The 11,224-nt window shown below is 40.5% G+C and overlaps 1 protein-coding gene across 1 annotated transcript in view; it reads left to right on the forward strand.

The window, feature by feature from the left end:
• Positions 1–9,402, forward strand: part of LOC102834202 (uricase-like) — a 34,659-nt gene extending 25,257 nt beyond the window's left edge. Inside the window, exons 6-8 of the mRNA XM_006831004.1 lie at positions 2,334–2,457; positions 5,837–5,920; positions 9,328–9,402. Coding sequence (XP_006831067.1) covers positions 2,334–2,457; positions 5,837–5,920; positions 9,328–9,402 — 283 coding nt within the window. The remainder of the gene's footprint in view (positions 1–2,333; positions 2,458–5,836; positions 5,921–9,327) is intronic.
• The last annotated feature ends 1,822 nt before the right edge of the window (positions 9,403–11,224 follow it).

Consider the following 11,224-nt stretch of genomic DNA (forward strand, 5'->3'; position numbering starts at 1 on the left):
CTCATAGCAACCCTGTATCGGGTTTCCAAGGAACAGCTGGTGAGTTTGAACTGCTGGCCTTGCAATTCAAACTGACCTTATGGTCCAATACTTATCCTATTGTGCCAGAGTTAGTGATCACTTATTATTCTTTACTAGAGATGTAACAGTAACATTAAAAAGGCAAAATTCCTTGTGTCATATAGCTTAACTCTGTGGGGGAAGTAGATAAACAAGAACAATATGATATTCGTATTGTTATTGTTGTTGTTAGATGCCACTGAGTCAGTTCCAAGTCACAGCAACCCTATGCACAACAGAACAAAACATTGCTTGGTCCTGAACCTTCCTCACAATTGTTATGTTTTATTCCATAGTAGTTGCCACTGTGTAATCTATCTTGTTGGGGTCTAATTCTTATTAATGACCCTCCACTTTACCAAGCATGGTGTCTTTCTCCAGGGACTGATTCCTTCTAACCCCATGTCCTAAAAAGGAGAAATGAAGTCTTGCCAGCCTCCCTTCTAAAGATCATTCTGGCTATATTTCTTCCAAGACAGATTTTGTTTGTTCTTCTGGCAGTCCATGGTACTTTCAATATTGTTCCCGAATACCATAATTCCAATGCATTGATTCTTCTACAGTCTTCCTTATTGATGGTACAATTCTCACATGCATAGGAGGCAACTGAAAATACCATGATTTGGGGCAAGTACACCTTAATCCTCAAAGTGACCTCCTTGCTCTTAAGACTTTAATGCAAAACATGTTTGGATTTCTTGACTGTTGCTTCCATGAGTGTTGATTGTGGAACCAAGTAAGATGAAGTCTCTGACAACTTCTATCTTTTCTCCATTTATCATGGTGTTATTTTCTGGTTCAGTTGTGAAGATTTGGATTTTATTTACATTGAGGTGCAATTCATACTGAAGGCTGTAGTCTTTGATATTCATCACTAAGTATTTCAAGTCCTTTCCGTTTCCAGCAAGCAAGGTTGTAGGTTATTTGCATATGGTAGGTAATTAATGAGTTGTCCTCCAATCTTGAGGCCACTTTCTTCTTCATATAATCCAACTTCATTGATTATTTGCTCAGCATACAGATAGAATAAATATGATGAAAGGGTACAACTCTGATGGATACCTTTCCTGATTTTAAACCATTCCATATCCCCTTGTTCTATTTTAACAACTACTTCTTGGTCTATATACAGGCTTTTCATGAGCACAATTAAGTGTTCTGGAATAGCCGTTCCTTGCAATGTTAGTCATAGTTTGTTATGATCCACACAGTTGAATGCCTTTGCATAGTCAATAAAGTACTAGTAAACATCTTTCTAGAATTCTCCGCTTTTAGGCAAGATCCATCTGACATCAACAGTGATACCCCTGGCTCCACTTCCACTTCTGAATTTGACTGGAATTTCTGGTAGCTCCCTGTCAATGTCCTGCTGCACTGTTTTTGGATTATTTTCAGCAAAAAAAAATTTACTTAAATGTGACATTAATGATATTGTCTGATGATTTCTGCCTTCTGTTGGGTCACCTCTCTTTGGAATGGGCAGAGATCTGGATCTCTTCTAATCAATTGGTCAGGTGGCTATCTTTCACATTTCTTGGCATAGGTGAGTGAGTGCCTCCAACACTGCATCAGTTTGTTGAAATATTTCTATTTGTAGTCCATCAATTCCTGGAGCTTTTTTTTGGATAATGCCTTCAGTGTAGCATGAATGTCTTCCTTCAGTATCATCAATTCTTGATCATATGGTACCTCTTCAAATGGTTGACAATTGACCAATTCTTTTTATATGGTATTTCTTACACCAAAAAAAAAACAAAAAACAAAAACTCCACATTTCCTTTCTCTCTCTCTCTCACATACACACATTCATACACCACCATTAACATTCAACAAACATTGAGGGTATGTTTATAGTCTGACAGTAGGATCTAATAGGTATTCCAGAAGAAACCTCCCTACACATTTGAAGGTCAGAATGTTTGTGAGTCCTATTTATAAGTTCTCTAAATGTGTGTGTGTGAGAAAGGGTACGGGGAGTGAGATTTTTGTATTATAAGAAATTGTTGTTGCTGTTATGTGCTGAGGAGTTGGTTCCAACTCATAGGAACCCTGTATAGGATTTCTGAGGAACAGCTGGTAGGTTTGAACTACCAACCTTGCAGTTAGCAATCCAGTGCTTATCCTACATCGCCACACCAGGACTTCTATACGATATTAATCTCTTCTAAAACTAGTGTTCTGGGAGGTAGGATGGTCACTGCTTCTCAGCTTTCTAATGTATTCTTGACAGGTGGCCTTATGAAGAATCCTCAGTTCCCTTCTATGTATTTCAGGAACACTGTTCGGGACATTGTCCTGGAGAAATTTGCTGGGCCCTATGACACGGGAGAATACTCACCCTCTGTGCAGAAGACCCTCTATGACATCCAGGTGCTCTCTCTGAGCCGGGTTCCTGAGGTACATTTTGTCACTTGCCATTCTGATTGAGAGAATTTGTGTTTCCTGTCAGCTCTGAGAAAGAGTTGAAAGTTAAAATAAGAAATTGTAAAACACAGGAAAAATGACATCTGTTATTGTTCAAAAGCTTGTTATAGCATGTGAGAAGGGAGCAAAAAATGGAAAAATCTGTCTAACCTAAAAACACAGACCACTACTGTGTTTCTTTAGGTTTGATGAGAATTCTTGAGTTCCTTCAACTTCCCAGTGATTTAATATTCATATTCAGGGCACCTGAATGCTTTGAGGGAGGGGTAATGGAGGACCTGCATTTCAGGAGAGTCGGAGAGTAAAGTATGGATGTATAGAGATTCCTTCTTTCTATGCATCTATCCATTTGATATTTTTGAATGATTATTATGTTCGGTCAGCACATGAGGGACACAAAGATAGGTTATAAATTGTCTTTGCACTGCAATAGCTCATCATTCAGTGAAAAACAGAAATTAAGTAAATTAATAATACACTAGATAATAGAGTGGAGTCTTGGTATAGCACTGTGGGCTAATGCATCAGACTGTAAAGTTGTTTGAACTGCAAGGTCAATGATTCAAGTTCACTAGCTGCTCCTTAGAAACTCTATATAGGGTCGCTATGGGTTGGAATCAACTTGACGGCACTTAACAACAACAACAACAACAGATAATAGAGTATTGTGGGAATACAGAGGAAGCCACCTAACTACAGGGTTAGGGGATAGGACCAGCCAATCTTCTGGAGGGAGAGGTGCTTGAGGTGGAGCATTTGGGATCACTAGGAGTTATCATTGCTGATGTACGATGGATCTTGGCTGAAAGCAGAGAATGTCAGAGAGATGTTTACCTGTGCTTTATTGACTATGCAAAGGCTTTCAATTGTGTGGATCATGACAAGCTATGGACAACATTGCAAAATATGAGTATTCCAGAACACTTAATTGTGCTTATGAGGAATCTGTACCTGGACCAAGAAGCAGTTGTTTGCACAGAACATGGGAACAACTGAATGGTTTAACATTGAAAAAGGTGTGCGACAAGGTTGTATTCTTTCACCATACTTGTTCAACCTGTCTGCTGAGCAAATAATCTGAGAAGCTGGGTTATATGAAGAAAAATATGGCGTCAGGATTGGAGGAAGACTCATTAACAACCTGCGATATACAGATGATACAACCTTGCTTGTTGAAAGTGAAGAGGACTTAAAACATTTACTGATGAAGATCAAAGAGCACAGCCTTCGGTATGGATTGCATCTCAATGTCAAGAAAACAAAAATCCTCACCACTGGACCAACAAACAACATTCTTATCAATGAAGAAAAGATTGAAATTGTCAAGGACTTCATTCTTCTTGGATCAACTATCAACACTCACGGAAGCAGCAGTCAAGAAATCAAACGACGTATTGCATTAGGCAAATCTGCTATACAAGACTTTTTTAAAGTGTCATCTTGAGGACTAAGGTGTGGCTGACCCAAGCCATGGTATTTTCAATAACCTCATACGCATGCAAAAGCTGGACACTGAATAAGGAAGACTATAGAAGAATTGATGCTTTTGAGTTATGGCATTGGAGGAGGATATTGAAAGTGCCATGGGCTGCCAAAAGAACCAATAGATCCGTTTTGGAGGAAGTGCAGCCAAGAATTTGGAGGCCAGAATGGCCAAACTTCATCTCTCATACTTTGGACATAATGTCAGGAGGACCAGTCACTGCAGAAGGATATCATGTTTGGTAAGGTGGAGGGTCAGAGAAAAAGAGGAAGACCCTCAGCGAGATGGATTGGCCAAGCAGCAGCATCGATGGACTTAAGCGTCGCAACAGTCATGAGGTTGGCCCAGGATCAGGTAGTGTTTCGTTCTGTTGTGCATAAGGTCACTGTGGGTTGGAAATGACTTGATGGCACCTAACAACAATAACAACAAGGGGTTATCTGGGATCACACTTAAACGTGAGGAAGCAGAGGGAGTTAGGGAGACAGGAAACAGCATGGAATCCATATTTACTATTGAGCATGTAACCATATGAGAAGATCCAGGAATGAATAGTATTTCCATGTGCCTAGAGGTGAGACAGAGACCAGAACAGTGGCACTGTAAGATCAGTACTGGACTGCGAACCGGCAGTTCAAACCCACCAGTTGCTCCTTGGAAACTCTATATCCTGTTGTTATGAGTCAAAACTGACTTGATGGCACTGTACAACAGCAACAACAACATAAAAGAAATGCTCTTTATCCTGAAAGCTCTAGGTATCTGCGGAGTATAGTGTGACCAGATTTGCACACAAAGAAGAGTGATTAATTAAAAGGTTGATATGTCACAGGCAAGGGGACCTGTTTGTAGGCTTTTGCAGAAATCTGGCATGGAGGGCCTGAGACAAGACAATAAATAGTTGGGGAATGCAGGAGGAAAATACTGGCCTTCATTCTGGGCAAGATGGACTGCTGCCATGATCCAGTACTTTATAAAGACCCTCTTCACGTCTTCCTCAGGCTATGCCTCTCTCTGCTGGGTGAAGAGTTTGTGGGGCTAATGGAACAAATCCCCAGGAGCCCATTCAGCCCCTTCTAGACCACTCTTTGGACACCTGGATCTCCAGAATTTCCTGCCCAAATAGCTCTGAGCTTACTTCTGTATCTTCCCCATACTCCCCCTCCAGAGAGATCATGTCATTGGTGTGCACACCTTTATGCTTGAGGGTTGTCTGAAGAACAGTTCTTTTCATGAGGCATGGATGGGGTTTGATGTGCAGACTAAGATGTCGACCCATGTTCGTCTAGGAGAGAAAATGGGTGGTCTAGGGGCTGGCTCTTCCCATGATGACATGTCTTGGCAAGGCACTCCAAGGATTCACAGAATTTCAAATTTTAACTTGACCTTCCATGTCATTTATAAAGGAATATTTGCAAAGTTAGAAGGTTAGAACATATTTTATTTTCAGTACTTGTTAGTTTGATTTATAGTGTTTAAATATTTAGGGCATCTTTATAAATGGGCTTCCAATTATAGTTTTACCTTCGAACCTGCAAATGTTAAGGAAAAGCTTAGAGAGGGAGGGAAGGGATTAGGAGGATCTGGGGAGGTTGACTTGCCAGCATATGGGCACCAGTTGGATATCTGAGAGGTCTCTCCGATTTGCGACCCATGGATCCCTTACTTTTCAGCGGAGCAGGTTTTGTACACTAAGAATGGGCCCACCACTCAGTAGTTGGGCTGGTAGGAGAGAAGTAGAGCAATAGAAAGGCTGAAGAGGGCGAGGGTGCCTCAAGGGCAGAGATGGAGCTTGAATAAGGTATGGGTGGGTGGTGGTGGGAGAAAGACTCACAACTGCTCAATGTAATACATTACTGTGCATTACAGATAGAAGACATGGAAATCAGACTGCCAAACATTCACTATTTTAACATTGACATGTCCAAAATGGGGCTGATCAACAAGGAAGAGGTAAGAGAACTTTCAAAAATATGCAAAGTAATCCTCTCACCCTCTTTATAAACCTGGAATAATAATACCACTGACTAAAATTCTTAGCTGCAGTTGCTTTGGGGAATATTTATAGTTGCCATTGATTAGAGCTCTCTCAGACCCTGGGTCTTTCAATGCCTGAGGCTAGAGTACCCTAGAAGTGGATGAATAATTATAGAGGAGGGTTGGAAGCTACAGAGGGAAAGACAAAGAAAGAACAGAGTGTACCCAAGGAAACAGTTCTAAGAAGTGCTTCCTCTAAAGGTGCCACACAAGGTTACAGCTTCATTATTCTCCCATTATGAAGCAATAAGGAGAAAGAAAAAAAAGATGCTATTTTCAGTTTTTTCCATCATCTCTACCTTTTGATTAAGTAGTCATTTCAATAGCATACACAACACATAGAAATATGAAAGAATATTTATGCTTCTAATGGCAATTACAGAAGGCAGGATGAGTAAGTTCATGTTTTGAAAGGAAATGTTGTCTTGGAAAAAGCACTTACCCGGACTCATTTTTATCCGTGGCAGAAAGTCAAACCACTTAGTATGTCTGACTACCAAACCCAAGTCCACTGACATCAAGTCAATTCTGACTCACTGTAACCCTACTGGACAAAGTAGAACTACTTTATAAGGTTTCTATGGCTGAAGGACTCCTAGTGTGGCGTGTAAGATCAGCACTGGATTTTGAACCACAAAGTCAGCAATTGAAACTCACCAGCTGTTCCTCAGAAACCCTATACAGAGTCGCTATGAGTTGGAACTGACTCTACGGCACTTAACAACGATCTTTGTGGAAGCCTACTCACATGTTTCTTTTGCGGTGGAGTAGCTGGTGGGTTTGAACCACTAACTTTTCAGTTAGCAGTTGAGCTCTCTTAGTCATTGCCCCACAGACTTGTTAGCTCCAAATCCTGACAGACTTTGTGGTCAATTTTGGGTCGATATTAGAACAGTTCTTTCTTCTTGGGCCACTTTCAAAATGATGTTGTCCGTTACCCGACTCATAACGACCCTGTACAGGGTTTCTGAGGCTGTAAATCTTTACAGGAGAAGAAAGCCTCATCTTTCTCCCGTAGAACAGCTAGTAGTTTTGAACTGCTGACCTTGCAGTTCGCAGCCCGATTCGTAACCACTATACTACCAGAGCTCTGTAGTGGATTCTAATTCATGATTGCCCCATGTGTACAGAATTGAACTGTGCTTCACAGGGTTTTCTAGCTTTGGCCTTTCAGAAGCAGATCACCAGGCCTGTTTTCAAACCTTTGTGTAGGTTTGAACCATCAACCTTTTGCTAGTAGTCCAGCACTTAACCATTTACACCACCCAGGATGTCTTTATTTGATCCATCCTCCTGCAGACTTCTATCATTTTTAAAAAAACCTCCATCTTTCCTAAGTTTTCTGTTGTGTATGAGGGAATGACAAGAGAAGAGGTCATCTATTAACATAGCTCTGTTGTTTTAGAATTGTAGTCTCTAATGGGTAAAGGTAAATAAAGTGTTCTTCAAGAAGGTCCTAGATTCTAGATCTGCTGCCTCAGGAGGCTCAGGAGTCAGAACCTCTGTCAGATACTTTATTTCTATTTCACAAGGACTCCTCCTGGCTTTGCTCTGCCATAAGTAGCAGGAAGGGTCAGAGTTGTATCTGGTGGTTGTGGTGGTTATGTGCCATGGAGTCGCTTCCAACTCATAGGGACCCTGGTACAGGGTTTCCAAGGCTGTAAGTCTTTATGGGAGCAGAAAGCCTCATCTTTCTCCTGCAGAACAGCTGGTAATTTCTAACTGCTGACCTTGCGGTTCGTAGCATGATTCGTAACCACTACACTACCAGAGCGCCTTAGAGCTGTATCTAGGGGATGCAAATATGGTATGTGGTCTGGGCACCAGTAGAGTGGAGGAACCAATGAGCAGCTTCTATTTATCATTGCAGTTCCATCACCAGCTCATTAAGCAAGTTAAAACTAAATGTCACAGTTGCTATTTTCTGTAGCTATGCTTCTGGTTGGTGGTCAGCAGTTGAAAACAAAGGTCTTGCTTAGGTGACTAGGGTAGGAGCTGCAGAAGAAAGAACCTTTATCCCATGCACTGTTCTTGTAGCTGAAAGAGGGGCAGAACTGTGTGCATCAGAAGAAGAAAAGGGTGTGGAATACTGAAATTTCACTTAAGCCTCTTTTAAATGATTACCTTCTAATGAACAAAAGATAGACCCAAGAAAAATCTTGGCTATGTTCACCAGCTTAAAGAAAAAAAACCCCACAACAACAGTTACGATCAAGTCAATGTCAACTCATGGTAACCCCATGAGTATCAGAGCAAAACTGTGCTCCACGGCATTTTCCATGATTTTTAGAAAGTAGATTGGCAGGCCTTTCTTGTGAGGTGTCTCTGGGTGAACTCAAACCTCCAAGCTTTCAGTTAGTAGCTGAACATATTACTAATTATTTTTACCACTCAGGGGATCCATTTCCACCAGAAACAAAACAAATGGACTCAAGTTGGAAAATGGTCAGGTTTCATGGTTCAGTTGGTGTAGTGCTCAGTTCAGGACCCCACTCAGAGTAAGGAGAGCATCCTCGGGGCCTCTGATGCCTCAGGCCTGCACTGATCCCAGCTCTAGGGCTTGTTGGCGGGCTGAGACCAAGTGTACCTTCATTCGAGAAGTCAGAATTCCAGCTCCCTTAGTTCCCTTCTAGAGTTTAGCCAGAGACCTGGAGGCAGGAAGGCCCTCTGGGTCAAGACTCTGCATAAGGGTGTCTGCAAAGCACAACCAGCTATCTGCATCCTCATCTGTACCTCAGGACTGGTTGAAGTTGCTCTTAGACGCAGGCCCAGAAGCTTTGTACAAAGTGAAGGCAACACAGGAGAATCAAGGACACATGGACAAGAGCAGAGAAGTGACAAATGACAGAGTAGGAAGATGGAAGAACTCTAAAGACACAACTGTCTGGATCCATTTAGCATTGAGTTAATAGCTCTGCAGACCTCATATGCTCCTGAGGGCATGGCTGTATTACAGCGTTAGACAATGATTGATGTGCAAAGTGAGTCATCAAGAAAAAAAAAAAAAAAAAAAAGGTCAAGTTCTGCACTCTACATTCTATTGGAAAAGCAGGGCTATGTAATGCCTTTTAGAAACATTTATATTCCAGTGATTGAATATTTTCCCAAACTCTTTAATTTTCTGGTAAAACAATTCATGTCTCACCCATTGCCAGAAAAATGAGGTATTGCCATGCTTGCCAGAAAAATGAGGAACTTTACTATACAGCACATATTTACTGTTTAACAAGTTGTTGTTTAAATATTGGTTCATATATATATATATATTAAAAAAGAGGGAGATATTTTAATGCTTCTGAGGTTAACATGTAATTTTTCTACAGGTCTTGCTACCTTTAGACAATCCATATGGCAAAATTACTGGGACAGTCAAGAGGAAGTTGTCTTCACGGCTGTAACATTGTAGCCACCAACAGGAGTCCACTGTCAGCTGAGCGATTCCTTACAGCCACTCACGTGATGCTTATTTTGTGTAGCCAGGCAAAATTTTCAATCCACTAGATTGATATTGAGTGTTTTTCCTTCTGCATGAAATAATTTCTTCCACATACTGCTTGCTCAACACGGTGCTTTGCAAATTACCTGACTAGTAATTATCACATGCTTTATGGATACAATTTACTTTTGAAAAGTAATACTTAATAGTATTACAACAATTACAAATCTTTTGTTTTTCTTTTTGGTTGTCTTGTGCCTTATCATAGAGAAGCCTTAAAATCAATTCATTAAGAAAATAACCAAGAATCAATGGAGGTCTCGTATAATTAACTTGTGCATTAGCTTAAGAATCAAATATTAATCTTTTTCATTCTGCTGATGCTAAACTTTGCTTCTAGGTGACGCAAAAATGTAATGACAAGATCAGGTTGAAATATATCACCACTGTAATGTCAACTCCACTGAATATTTGAATTTTTAAGAATGCTTTCACATATGTTCCACTGGGAGCTTATTTCTATCTGTTAGTACTTTTATGATCTAAATGCATTGATTTTATGACTTTTACAATGCTTAGAGAATATTTAGTACCCATTGGGGCATTGAAAAAATGTATAAATTGGTTTTATTTGAATAGTGCATCCCTTTGGCACAAAGTCATACTTAATAAATGTTGTCAATATACAGATGGATTGATATACAATGAGAAAGCAGATTAGAGTATACATATATTCATATATATATAAATGACTGTACCAACAATGATGATTGTTAAAAACAATTCATAATTGGTAGAATTATGAATAATTTTTATTTTGCCATATGCTTTTCAGAGTCTTCCAAACATGAACATTTCTTGTTTTTATAATCAGAGACATATATATAATTGATGATTAAAATATGAATACAGTCTTGAGGGGTGATTATCTTTATGTCAATAGATTAACACTATCATTGTATATATCGCATAAGGCATCATGAGTTGTAATTTTAGAAATCCATGATGAAAATTTGTCCAAATGAACACATTCTAGAATAACTTCCTGAAGAATCAAATTTCTTTTTTAGAAATGCTTACATATGAGCATTCATTATTATTTGACAAAACATCGACTTCATTCTCCTTTATGATACTATACCCACTCCTCATTTATTGACATGGTTAGATTCCAGTCAGCAAACAAAATCACCGTTATGCAAAAGTTGATGGGGGAGTTGTGCCCCATCTTTGGTGCTGGTAGGCCTCTCTTCCCTACTATGCCTTCCATCACCACTGCAGAGCCTGTGGGTGGGAGGTTGAGGTTGAGGGTTGTATCCGTCACTCACCAACTCCCACTGCCTGGATGGGTGGGGACCCTACTCATCCTCTGTCTGCCCTGCCAGCAGTGTGGTGCAGCGTCCACTTCCTTGTTCCCCATTCCTGTCTCCTTCCACTGACCTCCCTGGGGCCTTCAGGTTCTCCCAAGGCTTCTCTAAACCTTGCATTGTTCCACTATTACTCTGTGTCCACCAAGGCTAGAGGGAGATATTTCAGACCAACAGGTGAAGGTGTCCCATAACTGCTCAGCCTCATTTAGCCTGTGGCTAGAGCCCCTGGGATATCATGCAGGGTGACTCGTAGAGGGTGCCTCGGGCCTTGTACAGGCTCCCTGTGAGACCTGGAACATTGGAGGCAAAGTATGAGAATTTTCTCCAACTTGTCATAAATATGCAATATCAGATAATGAGACAGTCGAGAAATAGGTAGTAGGGCGCTGTGGTTAATTAAACAAACTTCGTTTA

This window comes from Chrysochloris asiatica, unplaced genomic scaffold (assembly GCF_000296735.1).
Source record: "Chrysochloris asiatica unplaced genomic scaffold, ChrAsi1.0 scaffold00002, whole genome shotgun sequence".
NCBI classification, from domain to species: Eukaryota; Metazoa; Chordata; class Mammalia; order Afrosoricida; family Chrysochloridae; genus Chrysochloris; species Chrysochloris asiatica.